We start from the raw sequence: 23,709 nt of genomic DNA, 5'->3' as shown, positions 1-23,709 counted from the left end.
CGTTAGATATTTGAAAGAATAACTGAAATTGCATTTATAACAATAATTATGTTAAAAAGCAGACTACACGAATGAATTTTATTTTTACAGGACATTCGGTCTGGTAAACAACCTAGACCAGACCGAATGAAATTTTACAAGACCAATTTTTATACAACCGCAAAAATTAAAAATTTTTTGGTTTATATTGGTATCACGTTGTCAGCGTCGTTCGAAGACAGATGGTGTCCGTATAATAACTTTAGTATAAATAAATAGAAATCAATAAAATTTTAACACAAGGTTTATAACAACTAAAGGAAGGTTGGGATTGATTTTAGAGGTTATGGTCCCAACTGTTTAGGAATGAGGGGCCCAAATAAGCATTTTTGTAGTTTCCAGACAATAACTTGTGCTAAAGTGTATAAATCTCTCTGAAATTATACCACAAGTTTCCATACTACAAAGGGATGGTTAGGATTGACTTTGGGGGTTATGGCTCAAACCATTTAGGAATTAGGGGCAAAAAAAGGGGGGAAACAGGTTTTTCTGGTTAAAGGACAATTGAGACAATCTAAAAGCAGTGTAAGGGAGGTAATCCAAATCAATTCAAATAACAATGTTTGATTACCTCCCTTACACTGCTTGTAAATTATGTATTAAGAAATGATGATTGTCTGAGATACTGACCATAACTTGAGGGAAAGAATTATTTTTTTGAAGAAGGGAAAGGGGGAGGTGAAAAAAATTGGAGAGGGACAATATTTCTCCTTTTAGATTTCAGAAATTAAAAGAAAATTTCTTCTAATATTTTTTTTGGGGGGTTAATATTCAACAGCATAGTGTATTGCACAAACGCAAAAAAACGGGGTAAAATGTTGTTTTTTTATTTGGGGGGGGGGGGGTCAATTCATATAGTGTATTGCACAAAAGCAAAAAATTGAATATAAATTCAAATCATATAACCAATTTGAAGTTCTTTGACTACAGTTATTCTGTGTCAGAAACCTATTATGTGTCAAAAATTTAATTACAATCCAAATTCAGACCTGTATCAAGCGTGAATATTGTGTCCATTTTGGCCCCAACTTTTCAGGGTTGGACATCTGCGGTCGTATCCAGCTGCGCTCAGCTAACAATTTATTTTTACATCTAATTGTATATTATCCGACAAAATACAATAATCTTATGACTTGTTGTGCCCTACTCCTCTCCAAAATGCACAAAAACAAAATCATGTGACAAGAGTGTATATTTTGATAAAAGTTGTGCACAATTGCCTGAATGCATTTCAGTGATAAAGATAAGTAATGTCACATTTTATTGGATTTTGACATGAAAATTATTTGTGAACTAAAAAAAATTTTGAGTTTCTGTATAAAATATTTCCTGTATCTTCTTTCATTTTCATATATCTTTTGGTTTTCAATTCTAGTGTTTATATCTCATAGCTGTATTTTGTGAACCTGCTTGGATTTTTTTTATGTTTCTATTGTATTTGATCGGCAAACCCGGAAATTGACCTTATCCGTTCCCAGAATCTGATCCGGTATTGTTTATATTTCCGGTTGATGGCAGCCATTGTTGTTTTTGTCAGTCAGATATGTTTTTACTCTGATTTACACATTACTTGTATGCGATTTTCGGCATAAAGCTAGTGGTTGAACAAAATAAACATCGCTGTCATGAATAATAAAGATGAGAATGAATTTTGAGATCGTTTGGGAATTTTGCTCCAAAAATTGGGAAAAATGTAGGGTTTTTAAAAAATCCACGAAAAAAACAACACTGGACATTCGGACCGGAATTCAACAAAATTTAACCAGACCGATCCATTATTCACCGGATTTGTCCGACGGTCCGACGTATTTCGTGTAGTCTAAAAAGAAGACAAAATTTTAACTTCCAATATAAAAATGAAATTATTTATAAGAAAATCTTGTTTGCCTATATGTTTTTTATATATTTTTACAGTGCCCAGGCCCAAGGTTTGTTGTGTGAAGAAGCTGGTAACTATGGTGACAATGTCAAATACTGTGGTTATTGTGATTATCATTACAAAAAATTAGTAAGTTAACTCATATCTGATCATTAATATTATACCCCTCTCTAAGAGTGTGGGTTATATTTTAAATTAGTCCTTAACTGATGTTTAATATAATGCACTAAATTTAGACTAAAAGATTTGTGTGTATTAGGTTTCTCAGCTTATTTAAAATTTTATGCAAGGATTTCTTTTTTAAGACTTTTCACCAACATATCAGTTGTTGTAATTTAAATGCCATCTTAATGGTAATAGTCACGGATGGATACCCCACATTCTTTCTTTTCTATTATATTCTATCAAAATACTTGACAGAACTGTTCTAAACCATATTAAACATTGGCACTCTATTTATTGGAAGTTTGCAAATGGTGAACTGCTGGAAAAAACCTAATGTAAAATCGAGGACGTGACCTAGTCATTAAAGACCATATTTTCCCCCGCATTTGACAAAAAAAATCCTAGGCTACTGACCCTATTATTTTCAGGGAGGAAACTTAAACACACATATAATTTTAAGGCCTTTATGTAGAAATGGGAATTTTGAATGGTTGGCCCACTTCTAGGCAGATTAGTGGCCCTTGAATTTTAAAAATTTTGTAAAAAAAAATTACTCTTTCAAAAATTTTTTTTTGTAGTGCCTGCAGATTATAAGGTCATTTTTGGTACATTAGTGTATAATGATTAGTTTATATTCAGCCTTGGTGACTGACTGAATTTCCCAGAATGAGAGACCATAGTGGACTTGTATAATTCATGAAAACTGTCTTTTTTATGTCATGTCTGAAAATCTAATTTTCGGCACATTAATGAAAAATCATGATTTTTGCTTCTTTTATTTTTGATTGTCAGGGTCTTTTATAGCTGACTATGGTATGGGTATTTGATTGTCAGGGTCTTTTATAGCTGACTATGGTATGGGTATTTGATTGTCAGGGTGTTTTATAGCTGACTATGGTATGAGTATTTCTTGTTGTAGAAAGCTGTACAGTGACATATAGTTGCTTACATTCATCTCATTTTGATAATTGTCTCTAAATCTCTTTCCATATATCTATATTGATCAATTTTTCACGATTCGGCTAGCAGGCATTGATTTTTTACTGACACATATACGTAAAAACTAATCTTGTAAATATAAACAAATTATTAAAAAAGACCAATGGATGTCAGTGAGTGTATATTACAAAATATAATACATTGGTAGAGCAGTAACTCACACTTGTTTTCATTTTAGTAACATGCAAAAAACATGGAACATTAAAAAAATTTCTTGTTTAATTTTTAGAAAAAAGATGCCAATATTAAGATAATTCCTCCATTTAAGCCAATACCAGCAGACAATGCAACACCTGATTCAACACCAGAGAAAACTTTCCCAAGCAACTTTGATAAAATGAAGGTAAAATGTCATTTTAGGTGCTCTGACAAAGGATTTTCAAATACAAGAAAAACAATGCCAAAGCATTTTTTTTTTGTGCCAGTAGAATAAATATGATTGATCAGATTACCTAAATTTTTTCTTCACTCAGTAAATGGATCTTAATGCAGTTATCATTACTTGAAAATGCACCAAAAACACAAGTTTAAAAGTAAAATATGTCAAAGTTTCAATAAGAAAAAAGATTTTTTTTTGGGGGGGGTTGGGGGGGGAATGGATATGGGTTTGATTCAAACAAGACAACAATCTTAAGATTTTTGTCAGAAAAACATGAAACAACAGTTTTATTGCATTATGTGTTGGCTTTTTTATACGACCGCAAAAAATTTGCATTCGTTTAATGCTATCATGTCGTCATCGTTCGAAGACACATTTGGTTTCTGGGCAATAACCTTAGTTTAAGTGAATGGATCTCTATGAAATTTTATCAGAAGGTTCAATACCACAAAAGGAATGTTGGGATTGATTATGGGGGTTATGGTACTAACAGTTTAGGAATTAGGGGCCAAGAACTAGCATTTTTGTGGTTTCTGGATAATATCTTGTGTGTAAGTGTAGGGATCTCTCTGAAATTGTACCACAAGGATCCAATCACAAAGGGAAGGCTGGGATTGAGTTTGGGGGTATTTGCCTCAAACGTTTTGGAATTAGGGGCAAAAAAGGGGCCCAAAACAGCATTTTTTTAGTTTCCAGACAATAACTAGTGTTAAAGTTTATGGAACTCTCTGAAATTGTACATTTTTCCTGAAAAGAAGATAATCTTTAAAATTTCAAAAAAAATTGAGGGGGGGGGGGGGGGGGGGGGGGGGTTCAAACTTTTTTGGGAGTTCTTATTTTTTCAAAATTTCAATTTTTTGGGGGGGGGGGTTATATTTACATAATTAATTTTTTTTTTTTTATCCCAAAATATTTTCATTTTTGCATTGATTATTTCTGATTTATATATAAAAGCAACAAATACTGATATGGCAGGAGATACACACCAAACAGGGTGTGTAAATTATTATATATAACAGATAAACTAAGTATTGTGCAACAGCACAGTATTGCGCATTAGTAAGAAATCTTCAATTGATTTCATTTTTGGGAGTTCTAACCTTGTATTACTATTTTGGATATTGGGCCCCATTTTTAATTTGGTCTACATTGAGGTCCAAAGAGTCCAAAATTGAGCTTTGTTTGATTTCATCAAAAACTGAATTTTTGCGGCTCTATGATATGCTGAATCTTATTGTGCATTTAGATTTTTTTATTTTGGGCCCTGTTTTCAAATAAGTCCATATTAAGGTTTAAAGGGTCCAAAATGAAACTTTGTTTGATTTCAACTAAAATTGAATTTTTGGTGTTTTTTATATGCTGAATCTAACCATGTTGTTAGATTTTGGATACCAGACCATACTAGGTAAATAAAAAGTTTCTTTTCAAATTTTTATACAACCGCAAAAAATTTTTGGGGATAGTATAATGGTATGATGTCGTCGTCTGCTTTGTCGTCCAAAGACACATTGGTTTCCGGACAATAACTTTAGTTTAAGTGAATGGATCTCTATGAAATTTTTTAAGAAGGTTCAATACCACAAAAGGAATGTTGGGATTGATTTTGGGGTTGATGGTCCCAACCGTTTAGGAATTAGGGACCCAAAAATAGCATTTTTCTAGTTTCAGGATAATAACTTGTGTATAAGTTTTTCGTTTGCTCTGATATTAATACCACAAGTAGAAGGTTGGGATTCATTTTAGGGGTTATGGGGCCAACAGTTTATGAATTAAGGGCCCAAAAAGGGCCAAAAACAAGCATTTTTATACAACCGCTAAAATTAAAAATGTTTTTGTCGTATATTGGTATGACGTTGGCGTCGTCGTCATCGTCCGAATACACAGTGGTTTTCGCACTCTAACTTTAGTTTAAGTGAATGGATCTCTTTGAAATTTTACCGTAAGGTTTAATACCACAAAAGGAAGGTTGGGATTGATTTTGGGGGTTATGGTACCAACAGTTAAGGAAAAAGGGGCCAAAATAAGCATTTTTGTAATTTCCAGACATAACTTGTGTGTTAGTGTATGGATCTCTCTGACATTGTACCACAAGGTTCCATATCTCAAAGGGAATGCTGGGATTGATTTTGGGGGTAATTGCCTCAAAATTTTAGGAATTAGGGGCAAAAAACAAGCATTTTTCTAGTTTCATGATAATAACTTGTGTGTAAGTGTATGGATCTTTCTGAAAATGTACTACAAGGTTCCATATCACAAAGGGAAAGCTGGAATTGAGTTTGTGGGGAATTGCCCAAAACGTTTAGGAATAAGGGGCCAAAAATAAGCATTTTTCTAGTTTCCAGACAATAACTTGTGTTCAAATTTATGGATCTATCTGAAATTGTACTGCAAGGTACCATACCACAAAGGGAAGGCTGGGATTGATTTTGGGGGTAATTGCCTCAAAATTTTAGGAATTAGGGGCCAAAAAGGGGCAAAAAACAAGCATTTTCTAGTTTCAGGACAATAACTTGTGTGTAAGTGTATGGATCTTTATGAAATTGTACTACAAGGTTCCATATCACAAAGGGAAAGCTGGGTTTGAGTTTGGGGGTAATTGCCCTAAACGTTTATGAATTTGAGGCCAAAAAGGGGCCTAAAAACAAGCATTTTCTAGTTTCCAGACAATAACTTGTGTTCAAGTGTATGGATCTCTCTGAAATTGTACTGCAAGGTACCATACCACAAAGGGAAGGCTGGGATTGATTTTGGGGGTAATTGCCTCAAAATTTTAGGAATTAGGGGCCAAAAAGGGGCAAAAAACAAGCATTTTTCTAGTTTCAGGACAATAACTTGTGTGTAAGTGTATGGATCTTTATGAAATTGTACTACAAGGTTCCATATCACAAAGGGAAAGCTGGGTTTGAGTTTGGGGGTAATTGCCCTAAACGTTTATGAATTTGAGGCCAAAAAGGGGCCTAAAAACAAGAAATTTTCTAGTTTCCAGACAATAACTTGTGTTCAAGTGTATGGATCTCTCTGAAATTGTACTGCAAGGTACCATACCACAAAGGGAAGGCTGGGATTGATTTTGGGGGTAATTGCCTCAAAATTTTAGGAATTAGGGGCCAAAAAGGGGCAAAAAACAAGCATTTTTCTAGTTTCAGGACAATAACTTGTGTGTAAGTGTATGGATCTTTATGAAATTGTACTACAAGGTTCCATATCACAAAGGGAAAGCTGGGTTTGTGTTTGGGGGTAATTGCCCTAAACATTTAGGAATTTGGGGCCAAAAAGGGGCCAAAAAACAAGCATTTTTCTAGTTTCCAGACAATAACTTGTGTTCAAGTGTATGGATCTTTATGAAATTGTACTACAAGGTTCCATATCACAAAGGGAAAGCTGGGTTTGAGTTTTGGGGTAATTGCCCTAAACGTTTAGGAATTTGGGGCCAAAAAACAAGCATTTTTCTAGTTTCCAGACAATAACTTGTGTTCAAGTGTATGGATCTCTCTGAAATTGTACTGCAAGGTACAATACCACAAAGGGAAGGCTGGGATTGAGTTTGGGAGTGATGAATCATAAGGGGGTTCAAAAAATTTGGGGGAGGGATTTTTTTTTTCTTTAAAATTTTCCATTTTAAATTGGTTATTTCTGATTTATTTATAAAAGCAAATAATAATATGGTTTGAATAGGTAAATTAAAAATTTTTAAGTTCTTAGACCACATTCATTCTGTGTCAGAAACCTATGCTGTGTCAAATATTTAATCACAATCCAAATTCAGTGCTGTATCAAGCTTGAATGTTGTGTCCATACTTGCCCCAACTGTTCAGGGATCAACCTCTGCGGCGTATCAAGCTGCGCCCAGCGGAGCATTTTATTCTAGTTTCCAGACAATAACTTGTGTGTAAGTGTATGGATCTCTCTGACATTGTACCACAAGGTTCCATATAACAAAGGGAAGGCTGGGAATGAGTTTGGGGTTAATTGCCCCAAACATGTAGGAATTAGGGGCAAAAAAAAGAGCCAAAAACAAGCATTTTTCTAGTTTCCAGACAATAACTTGTGTGTAAGTGTATGGATCTCTCTGAAATTGTACTACAAGGTTCCATACTACAAAGGAAAGGCTGGGATTGAGTTTTGGGGTTATTGCTTCAAGGGGGTTTCAAAAAGTGGGGGGGGGGAGGGGGATTTTTAAGGGATTCATATTATTTTTTCAAAGTTTTTAAAATTTCGAATTTTTGAAAAGTTTCAAGAAGAAATCTTCAATTGCACAGTATTGCGCAATGGATTTATAAGATCTTCGACCACATTTATTTTGTGTCAGAAACCTATATTATGTCAAAGATTTGATCACAATCCAAATTCAGACAGTATCAAGCTTGAATATTGTGTCCAAATTTGCCCCAACTGTTCAGGGTTCGACCTTTGCAGTCGTATCAGGCTGCGCTCAGCGAAGCATTTTATTAAGATCTTTGACCACATTTATTTTGTGTCAGAAAACTATATTATGTCAAAAATTTGATCACAATCCAAATTCAGACAGTATCAAGCTTGAATATTGTGTCCAAACTTGCCCCAACTGTTCAGGTTCGACATCTGCGGTCGTATCAGGCTGCGCTCAGCAAAGCACTTTATTCACATATGTGATCACTTACCATTCATCTTCTGTTGTCCATTTTAAACTTTTCAAAAATCTACTGTAACCACTGGGCTATTAGGAGCAACTTTAATAATTATTATCTCGAAAGGCAAGTTATAACTGACTGATTTGATGTCATTTTTGTCAAAAGATGTTACATAGAAAAATTTGATAAATAGTATTAAGTATCAGATACAACCCTGGTAATCATATAATTTACTCTTTTTATTTGCAGCCAAAACAAAACAAAGCTGAGGCAAAAGGTTCAGAATTTAATACACAAACAGTTCGTCCATTTTTATCTAATTTTCCATCGCCTAGTGCCACTAACAATGAGAAAGCTAGACAGCCAGTTACTACACCACCCTTGTCTAATACAAGTAGTGGTATTGGAACAGATTCTTCTGCTGTAAGTCCTACAGAGTCTCCATCTCAGGACGATGCAGAATGGCGAGACAGAAATAGTGAAGATCATTTAATAAATGTTGTTGATAATTCTAGTAATTGTTCTCCTAATTCTGGGAAAACAGAGAAACTTTTTTCTGCCGATTCTAATTTCTTGTCAGGAGGACCTGACTTATCTAATAGTGCTCTACCTCCTCAGAACAATGTTTTTACTGGAAATCTGGAGAAATTTCTAGCCTCTACAAAACAAGCAGAACCACCGCCTGAGGAAGATTCAGATACAGAAACGGAAGATTTAGACCCTGGTTTACCTAAGCGTCCAAGGTCAAGGTTAGTATATAATCTTGATGTTCATCTCTATATTTAGTTGTAGAATGTTTTCACCCCAAGTTTGAAATTGATATAAAGCTAGCCAAATTATAAGAATTGTTGTTTTAGAAAGTTATGAAGTTGGTTGGAGTGTAGATTAAGTCTATAATTATTATAATGAATGGACAACCTGAAAACCTAAATAACATTCAAAATGCAACCAAACTACCTTTTCATAACATAACATTGATCAACAGTATTTTTAATTACTTTCAACTTCAATTCATGTCTTAGAGGCTAGCTATTATACAAATGTGTATGATAAAAGGCAATGTGTGGGGTTATGTTAATGAGACATCAACCCAACAACATAAAAAACAGGAAGACATCTAGATGTCAACATGCAGTCTTGAAGAAAAAAAGAGTTGGTGTCAATGCAATACAACAAGTTAGGTATGAATCCCAGCCTAAAAATACGCAAATAAATAACAGACACTCAAATATCTGCCTCCTTCCGAGGCACACAATTCTTAAAATGTCAAAAGACAACCACTGATAAGGTTCTTTGGCAAATAAACATGTGTTAAGATTCATTTTGGCATAGCTCTTGATGATGCATGCTTGAATATATAAGAATGAAAGAAAGAATTAAAACAAAATTTCACTGAATGGTTCTTTTGATTCATGACATTCAAGTTTTGTTTTTGTTTTTTTGCCTTCCCATCAATTTTAAGACAAAGTATACAGGATAGGTTATTTATGCTCAAATTTTAATTCAGTGACTGCAAATAAACATCATCAATAAAATGCAAATTTTAAATTTTCATTTTCATGGAATTTGTAGAATAGGATTTGTAAAATGATGATTTTAGTGAAATTATTGCACCTTTTTGGCAATATACTTGCAATTTATGATTTTATAAATCTCTGGATAATTTCTTAATACTCAGAAATATTTTAACATGCTATAGTATTATTGAAATTTAATCTAAATACAAGTGATTGATGATCATCAGTGAACATACCTTTAAGCTGGAAAATTCCTGTTGCTGTTGTTGACTATCACCATGAAACATTGTGATTACATTTCGTAATCAGTTGTTACACTGGTTAATGATTCTGCCATATGATGTCTATTAGATATTCACAGAAATAGTTCAGAATAAATCAACCACATTCACCAGAATTTATTGTAAAACATTTTGAGTTGTTTTTAACTGAATCATCTTGTATCACAAGCAGCTTATCTTCTAAAAAGTTATTTTATTAAGGCAGAATATCTGTATGTTTTAAATGCTAGACATATTTTTGGGTAAAGATTGCATGAAATGCAATAAAAACCCTATGGTACTGACTTGATATCTAAATCTTCCAAGGTTTATCACTACTTTTGAGATACTAAAAATATAGTGCATTGATCATAACATTCTATACATCCCATCGATGAACATTTCTAGAAATTTATCAATAAATAAACACTCAGATATTCAAGTCACAAAATGATGTTATACTTGTCAAGAAAATTGCATAACTTTTGCAGGGTGCAGGAATCTTGTATCTGTTCTATAAATTTTGATGTCATTGTTAATTTTGTTAAAGTCATCATTAAAAATTGGAGTTATCTTCCTTTGCCCAGAATTGTAGTTGAATCAACTACAACCAATGCTTTGTACAATGCAATATTTATTTTGACTTCCCACTGATAAATTAGCACTTTCATTAGTAATTCAGCTTATTCATACATTGTATTGATTTGTATATGTAGTTTGTATTGTAAATGACCTTTTAATCAATTAATTACAAAAAATGTATAACATTTATTATTTACAGGTCTTTAGATAAGAATAGTAAAAAGTGTAAGAGAACAAAGCCAGCTGTGATAAAGAAAAAACTAGGTGCTAACTCTCCTCCCCTTTGTAAAAAGAACAAATCTAAACCAGAAACTACACAAGCATCAAGGTTTGTATATCAACTTCTAGCAATAAAGATAAATCTAAACCAAAAACTACACAAGCATCAAGGTTTGTATATCAACTTTTAGCAATAAAGTTAAATCTAAACCAGAAACTACACAAGCATCAAGGTTTGTATATCAACTTCTAGCAATAAAGTTAAATCTAAACTAGAATCTACACAAGCGTCAAGGTTTGTATATCAACTTTTAGCAATAAAGTTAAATCTAAACCAGAAACTACACAAGTATCAAGGTTTGTATATCAACTACTACCAATAAAGTTAAATCTAAACCAGAAACTACACAAGCATCAAGGTTTGTATATCAACTTCTAGCAATAAAGTTAAATCTAAACCAGAAACTACACAAGCATCAAGGTTTGTGTATCAACTTTTAGCAATAAAGTTAAATCTAAACCAGAAACTACACAAGCATCAAGGTTTGTGTATCAACTTTTAGCAATAAAGTTAAATCTAAACCAGAAACTATACAAGCATCAAGGTTTGTGTATCAACTTTTAGAAATAAAGTTAAATCTAAACCAGAAACTACACAAGTATCAAGGTTTGTATATCAACTACTACCAATAAAGTTAAATCTAAACCAGAAACTACACAAGCATCAAGGTTTGTATATCAACTACTACCAATAAAGATAAATCTAAACTAGAATCTACACAAGCGTCAAGGTTTGTATATCAACTACTACCAATAAAGTTAAATCTAAACCAGAAACTACACAAGCATCAAGGTTTGTATATCAACTTCTACCAATAAAGTTTATTCTTCTGTCAGGGATATTTTGTCATTGGTCAAAAATATTGTTAAATGTTTATAATATGAACATGTGCACCAGACAGAATTCATTGACTAGTGATGAGTTTACCTCAGTTTGACCCTTTTAATACAATTCCTATATTACAGCAAGCAAGACATTTAATTGTGTCCATTCTCTGTAACTTAGTGTTTAGGCCCATTGCAATAACTAAGGTCTGTCAGTTGACTGGACACAATTATCTCTTATATATCTAAAATATCAAATTAAAAAAAAAAAAATCAGAGCCACTTTCTGACCAAAAAACTCTCAAATGTTAATATTTTGAAATCCTTCAAAAGTGATATAAATTTTATTCCTTGTCTAATGAATATGAAAGAATTACATACCATTTTCAGTTCAAATGGGTCAGTTATAATTACACAAAAACGAGCTATATACAATACCATTATTTCCATATTAGTCATGTTAGTAGAAATAAATCCTACTTTTCTGTACTGTGGACTAAATATATATAGGATCCTTCATTACAAAACATGCAGTAGAAATAAATCCTACTTGTATGTATTGTGGACTAAATATATATAGGATCCTTCATTACAAAACATGCAGTAGAAATAAATCCTACTTATATGTATTGTGGACTAAATATATATAGGATCCTTCATTACAAAACATGCAGTAGAAGCTTTAACTTTTCTACTGTAATTGGGAATCATTGTGTGATTTTAATTGCATAAACAGAACACAGTGTAGTGTTACATGTAAAATTGTACATTTATTTATCTCCACCATGTCTTATCTTCTCATTGTAAAATGATAAACATGTTTTTCCTGTATTCAAATGTAATTAATCATGTTTATGATTTTAGTTTTTCTGTATTTGGTGGAAGTCCAGTATTTCCAACTCTTGGAACATCAGGATCACTACAACTGTCATCATTTGTTAAAACAGGTAACAAAAATAGAAAGAAAATACTATACAGCAAAATATACATGTTACCTCAATTAAGAATCAGGTTTTTGATTTGCTATTTCCCTAAAAAGTCAGTTAATGAGTAAAGATAAATATGTGTGAAAGGATATGATCTTTTTTCCCCAAAAAAGATCCTGAATTTATTCAATTAAGGCTTTAAAAAGAACAGCACAAAATACAAAAGATAAAATAGTCACATCAGAAAATATTTTTGAACATTTATTTTTTCATGAAAAATTGGACAAGCAAAGAAAAAAAAAAGCAGTTTTCTTTTTGATTTATTGGAGTTAAAATGATTGAGTATCTTAAAGGATTTATTGTGTCAGCTTATCACAGATTTATTCTTGTAGTGATATCAATCTTAATTTATGAATAAATTTTGTAAAGACAGAACAGATTTGTCTAGATACATCAGTGAAATTTACCACTTTTAATACTAAATCCGTCATTTCAATACACTGTTATCCCCCTTTTTTAGCTCACCAGGCTCACAGGGCCAAGTGAGCTTTTCTCATCACTTGTCATCCGTCGTCCTCTGTTAACATTTACAATTTTTTTTCTCTGAAACTGCTAGGCCAAATTTAACCAAACTTGGTCTCAATCGTCATTGGGGTATCTTGTTTAAAAAATATGTCTGATGACCCGGTCTGCTAACCATGATGGCCGACATGGCTTAAAATAGAACATAGTGGTAAAATGCAAGTTTTGACTATTATTTTAAAAACCTCTATAAATAGAGAAAAGCTGACAGGGGGGCAAAATTGTTCAGAATGTTAAGCTCTACATATTGTTCATGTATGTCAAAACTGTCAGAGGACTTCTTATAGGAGTTATTGTCCTTAAAGGGGCACTAGCTACCAGATATATAAAAAATTCAAATTATGATTATTTTTGTTCAATCATTAATGAAAGTGAAATAGTGAAATAATAATTCGCTATTAGCTGCCATTATGGTTCAATTTTGTCAAAATAAGCTAAGAAACATAGATGCTGAATTATTCACTTGCAAGTGAATAATTCGACCTCATTGAATCCGTATTCATGTGAACTTCAATTTAACCCCTTAGCTAGAGATGGATTATGCATGATTGATGCGTGTTAGGCTATTAAAAGAAAAGAATGTCAACATTGAAAGTGAAACAAAGGTAAATCATTTGATTGACTGATTCGGTCCACAAAAAATCATTCATATACAGGTAAAATCGAAACTTAACTTATTTTTTTAACCTTAAAATTAAAATCAAACAGACATAGAAAAATCCATTTGCACAAGGTCCATATATCTATTTATATTTATGTTTATGTTTATATCGTGTTATGTGACTGTCGGTTGTTTTCGGGGTCATCTCGATAGTTGATTAGATGGCGTCTAGACTAAAATACACAAGAAACGAAGCTACATATCATCGAGCCCATGCGCTGTAAATTGTTTATTTTAGACTTTTTATAATTTGGATAAATGCTTTACATTGTTATAAATCTAATATGAGAATTTGGGTCAAATCGTTGAATATGAATTTGACAGCTAGTGCCCCTTTAAATGACAAATTTTACCATTTTAAATTTATATGTCTATTATCTATTATTATAATGGATAGACAGGAACTTTAAATATCAACAATGATCAACAAGACAAAATCTACAAACAAGTCATCATGACCAAATTTGTCAGACAACTCTTTATTAGAGTTATTGCCCTTTAATGACAATTTATACCAAATTTTTGCGTTATTGCCTAATATCTTAAAAACTATAATAGATAGATAGAATCTTTTGAAGCAAAAGTGATCAGCATGGCAGGATCTACAAATAAGGCAACATAGTTGAAATCTTCAGTAGATTTCTTATTAGAGTTATTGCACTTTAATGACGATTTTTACCATTTTTTTTCCATTTTTGCTAATATCATAAAAACTATAATAGATAGATTGAAGCTTTATAACGCAATAATGATCAGCAAGACAAGATCTACAAATAAGTCAACATGACCAAAATTTTTCTTTGGTAGCACCAAGCTGTAACCCAAACTTGACATGTCCTCCAAAAATAATTTATAACTTTGTAATTTTTCTTTGGTAGCACCAAGCAGTAACCTGAACTTGACATGTCCTCCAAAAGTCTTTCCATCTGTAGCTTCATCTACCTCATCAGAAGTCAACCAAACAAGGTCAGTATCTTTGCTGTTTGAAAGCTTGATCAGATTTATGACAGTTACAAACTACATGGACACAGAAAGGCTTAAACACTGAAAGGATAAGAAATCAGAAAGCAACAACTTTTGGCACATGTTATGTTATAAATCTATGGAAAGAGAGGCAACTCTGATTATTTAATTTTATAAAAGATTTTTAATTTATATTTACCTCAATTTAATTATTATAACAAGAAAACGATATATTATGTGACTTCCATTTTATTTTTTATTTTATGAAATTCACTGTAGTTACTCCTTTGAATGTTATTTTCCCAAGTGTATCAACTAAAAAAATAAGGACATGTGGTATGATTGCTTATGAGACAACTATCCACCAAATTTCAAATGAAGTGGATGTAAGCAATTTTTAACTAGTTTTCTTTTCATGTAACTTTTTTCATTTGTAATCTTTTAATGATTGACTGTTTTCCATTTATTACTGTAAATTCAGAAATTATTGCGATGTTTTTATTATTGCGAAAAGTGCGACAGAGTTATAATCGCAATAATTTAAACTCGCATTTTGAATTTTTTTATATGAATTAAACAGGATTTTTCTCAATGTCGCAAAAATTAAAATCGCATTTTAGTCTAAAATGACAAAATCGCAATAATAAATGCACGCAATAATTTCTGAATTTACAGTATCACATATAACTTTGACCACATTTTAATGCTTCAGTAGACTGGTTAAATTTCAGGATAAGTAGTAATCATGCATGTTGTGTGTCCATTATTCCCATACTTTCAACAGTCAGTTCACAGAATAAGGTTTATTTCTCAGTAAATATACATGATATATAACAATTATTCACATGTGGACTAGTTGTGGGGAGAATAAATATATATATTTATCTAATTCTTAGCCAATTTGTACTTCCCTGAACAGTTGATAATTTTTTCATGATCAATGTCTGGTTTGTTAAATTTCAGTTCTTTATTGGTTAAAACTCACTCACATGTACCTTGTCAAATTTTCATTCTTTCTTTAGATTTCTCTTTTGTGACTTGGAATGAAGCCAACCATGTCCAACGATGTCACATAGACAAAAATAAAGTTTTCGTTGATCATTGAAAAAGAGATGGAGATTGCCTATACATCATCTAAAAAGTATTAGAGAACAGTTTCCACCTCCTATAATATGATTCCTCATTCAGCAGTTCAATTTTAAACTTTTAAAAGCTTGGCAAAACTAACTTTTATATTTAAACCATACTGATAAAAATATATACAAATGAGAAGAAATAATATTGTATTGAAGGACATCCGATACTTAGATTTTATATATATAGAGTTTTGATGATACATGAAAACATTAAATACTCCTTCTTTCATTTGTAATAATTAAAACATTAAATGAATTTAAAATTTGTTGAAATTTGATTTTGCAGTGAGTTCCCATCAACAATGGAACAATTACTGGAAAGACAATGGGAACAAGGATCTCAGTTTTTAATGCAGCAAGGACAACATTTTGATAGTAAGTATCAGAATACCTCATAAGGCTAAAATAGTTTAATATTAATATATAGATTTCACCACTGCATCAAGTTACAATATTTCTCCACTTGAGACAGTTAAATTTTAATATTTAAAGCGCGAGCTTGCCAAGCTTTTTAAATACTGAAAAATTTAACTGTTGAGAGTGGAGAAATATCGTAATACACGAATTATAGTGGTGGAATCTGTTTCTCTAATGATATTTAGACAATATCTAAACAAAGTTTATCCTTCCTTTTCAAAGATTTGCAGAAAGTTGTGTTCTTTATATTTGACGTCATCAGACATGGCCGCCTTTATCATGACATCACAATAGGAAAATCCGAAGAAAACAAGAAAATTTGACGTCATAATTAAATTCCGACCAATCATTTGGTGAGAACAAAGTTTTTCTCTAGAGATGAGCAATATTTTCTTACCCCAATCGAGAAATGTGAAAAAAAGCATGAAAATTAGAGAAATGGTTATCTAACCTTATCTGCTGTGATACTTTCATTTACTGTCATTTCCTTGGCCATTGACACAAGTCTTCAGTAAAAATGTCATTTTATAATTTCATGAAAAATTTAGCTGAGAAAAATCATTGCTCTGAGTCAGCTTCAATCTCAAACTCTTCTCCGGTTTTCGTTTTTATCAAGATTTCCTCCAAAATATCAGAAAAGAAGCACATGCATTCCTACAAATTTCTAACTGATTACACCAAGAGGAGCTTACATTTTCCTGCAAATTTGAATATCTGATTACCAAAAGATATCATTGATGATAAGTATAACATACATGCATTAATAATCCTCTGGAGCTCACTAGGAATAGAAGTTGAGAAATATGAAATATGTAACATTAATTATTTTTCAGTTGCATCCTTATTAAATTGTTTACATCAATTGAAAAATGAAAACCATCGTTTGGAGGACCATGTAAAATCCTTAACAGCCAGACGTGATCATCTGTTGGCTGTCAATGCCAGACTTTCAGTACCATTCTCTGTTAACACTACAGAACAAGGAGCAGCTAAAACCAAAGAGGTATAAAACAAAGTCATACTTTAAAGGATAGTTACATATTTCTTGGTTCAAGGAAGAATGCAGTATGCAATAGTCTGTGTACGTGGTGCAGAAAAGTTACACAGGTTATTTTAAAATGAAGGCTTAAGATACCCCTGCTAACTCAATCTTTATGTTTATTTATATGTCTGTGTGCTAATTTGTTCATTTGTCTGTCTGTCTGTCTTCACTTAGTATTGGCAACTCCTCCTAAACTAAAGACTAGCAAAGGATTTTAAATAGAACTTCTACAGAATCTAGAGGGGAGGGGGGGGATTGTGATGAAAGAAATTAAACAAATGTGCACTGGAAGGTGATTAGTAATAACTGATTCTTAAAGAACAAATTTAATACAACAAATCATTTAACAACCATTTAGGAAAAGTTTAATTAACAATTGTAAACGCATGGAAAATATAAAAAAAATATATCATAGGTGCTATCAACTCACTTATTTGTTCAGTCTTGAATATTTATCAATGTCATGATCCAGTAAACTTCGGCAACATACTTGAAAATTAATTAGCTTGTGATCAACATTCACTGAATGAAAGATAATTTGTCGATAATACGTTATAGATTCGTAATAAATATTAAAAAAAAACGTGCATATAGGACTTAGTTTAGTATATGTGCATGCATTGGTTCAATAATTTCGATAACATTAAATTACAAGAAACTCGTTTCATATGACTTTATGATGTATCATTAGATTGTCTGGTCCTATTTAAAGGCTAAAGATTATTCATTTTGTACTGATTGGATGCCACATGGCAACTATAATGCCACTCTTTGCCTTTAACTGTTTATTATATATCACTAGATTGTCTGGTCCTAAAGGGTTCCAAAAGTAGTTTTCATTTATTTTCAAGGCTTAAATTGATTTAATTGACTTTATTTTTATTCTAAATGTTTGTTTTTGATAAGTTTTGAGAAGTCCTCTTGAATATTTTTTTCAGTAGGTTTTTATACGACCGCAAAAAAATTTTGTGGTCGTATATTGGTATGACGTTGGCGTCGTCGGCGTCGTCGTCCGAAGACATTTTGGTTTTCGCACTCTAACTTTAGTTTAAGTGAATGGATCTCTATGAAATTTTACCATAAGGTTCAATACCACAAAAGGAAGGTGGGGATTGATTTTGGGGGTTATGGTACCAACAGTTAAGGAATTAGGGGCCAAAAAGGGGCCAAAAATAAGCATTTTTGTAACTTCCAGACATAACTTGTGTGTTAGTGTATGGATCTCTCTGACATTGTACCACAAGGTTCCATATCACAAAGGGAATGCTGGGATTGGTTATCGGGGTAATTGCCTCCAAATTTTAGGAATTAGGGGCCAAAAAGGGGAAAAAAACAAGCATTTTTCTAGTTTCATGACAATAACTTGTGTGTAAGTGTATGGATCTCTCTGACATTGTACCATAAGGTTCCATATCACAAAGGGAATGCTGGGATTGATTTTGGGGGTAATTGCCTCCAAATTTTAGGAATTAGGGGCCAAAAAGGGGCAAAAAACAAGCATTTTTCTAGTTTCATGACAATAACTTGTGTGTAAGTGTATGGATCTTTATGAAATTTTACTACAAGGTTCCATATCACAAAGGGAAAGCTGGAATTGATTTTGGGGGTAATTGCCCACAACGTTTAGGAATAAGGGGCCAAAAATAAGCATTTTTCTAGTTTCCAGACAATAACTTGTGTTCAAGTGTATGGATCTCTCTGAAATTGTACTGCAAGGTACCAAACCACAAAGGGAAGGCTGGGATTGATTTTGGGGGTAATTCCCTAGAAATTTGAGGAATTAGGGGCCATAAAGGGGCAAAAAAACAAGCATTTTTCTAGTTTCAGGACAATAACTTGTGTGTAAGTGTATGGATCTTTATGAAATTGTACTGCAAGATTCCATATCACAAAGGGAAAGCTGGGTTTGAGATTGGGGGTATTTGCCCTAAATGTTTAGGAATTTGGGGCCAAAAAACGCATTTTTCTTGTTTCCAGACAATAACTTGTGTTCAAGTGTATGGATCTCTCTGAAATTGTACAGTTCATACATGTGAACCTCCCGACGGGAGTACAATAATCCCGTTTTCAGGGGTCTCCTCCCGACCTCCCGTTGAAGACAAAAAAATCCCGTGTATGAAATATTTCATGAATGAAAAATTTCAGCCCAACATATCTGGTGTTACTGACATTACTGAAGTTATATTTTACCTGTAAATCAATTAACATGCATAATTATATGGCCTCACTTGTCACCTTGGGTGTCAAACATACTGGTAATAAACGATTTTTACCTCAGGCTAACTGCCGTTGTGTAATAAAACTTTGTTTATTTAAAATGAATGTTGGGTTACTTCCCTTGATTTATCCTGTTTTAAGTTACTTTCCTTTAAATAATGTAAATTTTTTAAAAAGAATATAAATAAAATATAAATTGAACAAATAATCATAAAAGGATGGTAATTAAATGATTTTAAATGTTTTAGGACAAATAAAAAAATAATAATTTGAAAATTATTTGAGGGTTCTATACTTCCTTTCAAGGCTTAAATTGAAATTTATATAATAACTATGACCCATTTTCACAGTTTGAATGTGTTATTTATCATGCATTAAAAATCTACTTGCATATAATGATAAAAAAAAAAATCTACTTGCATAAAGATAAAAATAAAAGATCTACTTGCAGATAGATAAGCAAATGTTCTGATTGCAATGAATAATGGTAAAAAAGATATGACCTAAAAAATTTAAAGAACATACTGAAAAAGAAGAATGTTAGATTGAACAAGTTGAAAGTTTAAAAAGATAGAGAAAATTTATAAGTACAAAGGTACTATAAACATAATACATTCGGATGGAGAGTTGAAGAAAACACACTTTAACAGACAATTTCTACAGCACACGGTTACATTTACGACAGAATTTATGTCGATTAAAAACATCCTGATCGGAGTCCTAATCTCCAAAACTCCTGATCTTAGTTTCACAGTCCATCACATGTATGTGTACTGCAAGGTACCATACCACAAAGGGAAGGCTGGGATTGAGTTTGGGGGTGATGAATCATAAGGGGGTTAAAAAAATTTGGGGGGGGGGGGGGGATTTTTTTCCCCTTTTTTTCTTTAAAATTTTCCATTTTAAATTGGTTATTTCTGATTTATATATAAAAGCAAATAATAATGATATGGTTTGAATAGATAAATTAAAAATTTTTAAGTTCTTAGACCACATTTATTCTGTGTCAGAAACCTATGCTGTGTCAAATATTTAATTACAATCCAAATTCAGTGCTGTATCAAGCTTGAATGTTGTGTCCATACTTGCCCCAACTGTTCAGGGTTCGACCTCTGCGGTCGTATCAAGCTGCGCCCCAGCGGAGCATTTTATCTAGACTTCTTAGACCCTTGCACTTGACCTAGCACCTTACTATTTATGAAATCCTTAAAACGTTAGGCAGTTTTAAGTTTAGTCATAAGTGAACAATACTGCCTACTTTGAGCATCTAGATCAACATACATTAAATAAAAACAAAACAAGATATCTGATTATACAATCTTCAACAAGAGACAAGTTTCTACACCATTTGTAAAGATCTTAATCCCCACTAAACAAACTAAAGAAATTTCACATTATCCAAAAATCGGTCATCAACAACCAATTCTTCAATGGATAAACATGAATTAAGTTAACTAAAAACAACCACTGATGAGGTTCACTGTTTGGAACAGGCATGTTTAGTTATTTAGTTTTGTTAAACATTTCTATGTTGTCATTGTGTGGTTACATTACACTGCACTCAGCATTATTAGTTAACTTTGTGTACCGTAGAAAGGCTTGTATAGTCCGTGGTTTTATTCTCCAAAATTGGACCTTCCAGACGGGGTGCGGACTATAGAGTACAATAAGCAAGAAATAAGAGAAAAATTTCAATTTCGCGGGTGAGGTGGTTTGTTTACGTTCAGCCATCTTTGTTATTTATATTGTAGAGGGCGCTCTTATCATTTTTCAGAATAATAATTTTAACTCATCCATATTAATAAGTTATTTCTATTCAATATCAAATTAATACTGATAAATATAAAAACTAAACCTTTCATTACAAATTTCTCGTTTCTTTTCAATGCATTGGTTGAAATAAACTGGCATCTGCTTGATTGAAACGATACAAACATAGTAAAAAAGACAACCGTAAACCAGCTTAGAATTTGTAAACTACAAAACGTAATCGGTTATTGTTCGTTCCGTTTTGGTGTTTCATACTGACTAATATGGTTTGTATTAGCGTAAGACCCTTCAAACATTAATGTGATAGATATATTAAAGACTGTTTTACAAAAGGATGGAACTGTTTTACTTTCAAAGTCGTATTATAGTGATATCTGTTATGTACGGATTTTGACTCTCACCGGTTAATTTCTTCTTTTACACATGCTTTTTAAACTTCCTGTTTAAACATACACAAGTTTCTAAATTGTTTTTTAAGTGAATTAAACTTATTTTAACAATCATGAAGCGTTCTAGAATCATTGACAAGCAGTTTCAGCTTCTGTTTGATGATGGAAAACAGGTTTTTCCAAGAAAATACCGCAAACGACCGCACAGGATTTGAAATTACTGGAGTTTCATTAGACCTTTTCTAACAGTTACAAAAAGTTTTTTTACCTAAAATTTCGTGGGGAGAAGGGGGTGCGGACTATGTACCAGTGCGAACTATACAAGCCTTTCTACTGTAATCAGCAGTGTACAGAATTTTCAGCACCTTAAGCTCTTAAGCTCACAATCCTAGAGCATCGTCCCTTGGTACCTGTTGCAGATAAACAATCAATTATATTTATACATTTCCAGCAAAAAATTTAAAAAATAAAATACATTTGCCACATCTCTGGAGTAGCAACTCTTAAATACTTTTATACGCCCATTTACGGGACGTATTATGGTATACCTCTGTCCGTCGTCAACATGTCGGACATTAACTCAAAAATTCTTTAACCAATTTGCATAAAACTTTGGTGAATTGATTATATCTATTGACGTGAGCTCCCTTTCGTTTTTTATAAAATTTAGAAATTTACGTTTCCGAGTTATGGGGTTTTATTCATTAAAAAAAGGGGGATTTTCCAGTTTTCGGACAATAAGTCAAGAATGCTTTCACCAACTTGCAAGAAATTGTGGTGAATTGTTTATATCTATTGACATGAGCTCCCTTTCAATTTTTATAAATTTTAGATTTTACATTTCCGAGTTACATGGTTTTATTCATAGAAAAAGGGGGGATTTTCCAGTTTTTGGACAAAAACTCAAAAATGCTTTCAGCAATTCTAATGAAACTTTGGTGAATTGATTCACTTATAGGGTCTTTGCATCGGAATTAAACATATTTATTCTAAAACCAGTTGTTGGCATGACACGGGTTATGTTCTTCTCATATATTTTATGATGGTATAATACTAAACCCCTAACAGGAGGGATTGTGCCTGATATTCATATGATGAAGACATAATCTTTCAATCAGTTTAATTGAGGTCTGGAGCTGGCATGTCAGTAACTGCTAGTAGTCTGTTGTTATTTATGTACTATTGTCATTTTGTTTATTTTCTTTTGTTTCCTATTCTGACATCGGACTCGGACTTCTCTTAAACTGAGTTTTACTGTGCGTACTGTTGTGCGTTTGTTTTTTCTACATTGGCTAGAGGTATAGGGGGAGGGTTGAGATCTCAAAAAACATGTTTATCCCCGCCTGTCCCAAGTCAGGAGCCTCTGGCCTTTGTTAGTCTTGTATCATTTTTAATTTTAGTTTCTTGTGTATAATTTGGAGTTAAGTATGACGTCCATTAACCGTTCTAGAGATATGCCCCTTTATTCTCTAACTTTAGTTTGCCTTAATCAATTGTTATAAAACTTATACACAATGGTAACTACCACAATATACAGATCAAGTTTGAATTTTGGTGGTGTCACTTTTACCATTCAAGAGTTATGCCCGTTTACAAATGGAAAAATCGCTGATTTTTTCTGTTTCCGTTCTCTAACTTAAGTTAGCCTCAACCAAATGCTATGAAACTTGTACACAATGCTTCTTACCACAAAATACGGATCAAGTTTGAATTTTGGTGGTGTCACTTTTTCCATTCTAGAGTTGTGCCTGTTTACAAATGGAAAAATTGCTGAATTTTTCGTTTCCGTTCTCTAACTTAAGTGTGCCTCAACCAGATGTTATGAAACTTATACACAATACTTATTACCACAAAACTCAGATCAAGTACAAATTTGGGAAGCGTCACTTTTATTTTTATTTAACATATAACAGCCTGTATCACTTTCTATCAATATTTTAGGTGTATTTTATGAATGTCATGTAAAATACAGTAGGTTGTAAAGATTATAATTGTTATATGTGTATGCCCCCCTGGGGACCTAATTTGGAAAATAATAAATTCTTATCTATGCCAAGATTATGAATTTATTT

At 32.4% G+C, this 23,709-nt stretch overlaps 1 protein-coding gene and 1 long non-coding RNA gene across 2 annotated transcripts in view; both read left to right on the top strand.

The window, feature by feature from the left end:
- The window catches only part of LOC127730995 (protein AF-10-like), a 37,700-nt gene that overhangs the window by 7,829 nt on the left and 6,162 nt on the right, over positions 1-23,709 (top strand). The window contains exons 6-13 of the mRNA XM_052239702.1: positions 1,954-2,047; positions 3,312-3,425; positions 8,321-8,820; positions 10,630-10,758; positions 12,399-12,481; positions 14,582-14,669; positions 16,089-16,177; positions 17,053-17,222. Coding sequence (XP_052095662.1) covers positions 1,954-2,047; positions 3,312-3,425; positions 8,321-8,820; positions 10,630-10,758; positions 12,399-12,481; positions 14,582-14,669; positions 16,089-16,177; positions 17,053-17,222 — 1,267 coding nt within the window. The remainder of the gene's footprint in view (positions 1-1,953; positions 2,048-3,311; positions 3,426-8,320; positions 8,821-10,629; positions 10,759-12,398; positions 12,482-14,581; positions 14,670-16,088; positions 16,178-17,052; positions 17,223-23,709) is intronic.
- Positions 17,958-19,538, top strand: LOC127731008 (uncharacterized). Its single transcript, XR_007995412.1, has 2 exons — positions 17,958-18,505; positions 18,667-19,538. It is a non-coding gene; the product is annotated as an uncharacterized LOC127731008 (long non-coding RNA).

Source organism: Mytilus californianus, unplaced genomic scaffold (genome assembly GCF_021869535.1).
Source record: "Mytilus californianus isolate M0D057914Y unplaced genomic scaffold, xbMytCali1.0.p SCAF_2, whole genome shotgun sequence".
NCBI lineage: Eukaryota > Metazoa > Mollusca > Bivalvia > Mytilida > Mytilidae > Mytilus > Mytilus californianus.
Note: the sequence above shows the minus strand (reverse complement) of the source record. Positions and strands in the feature narration are given on the sequence as shown.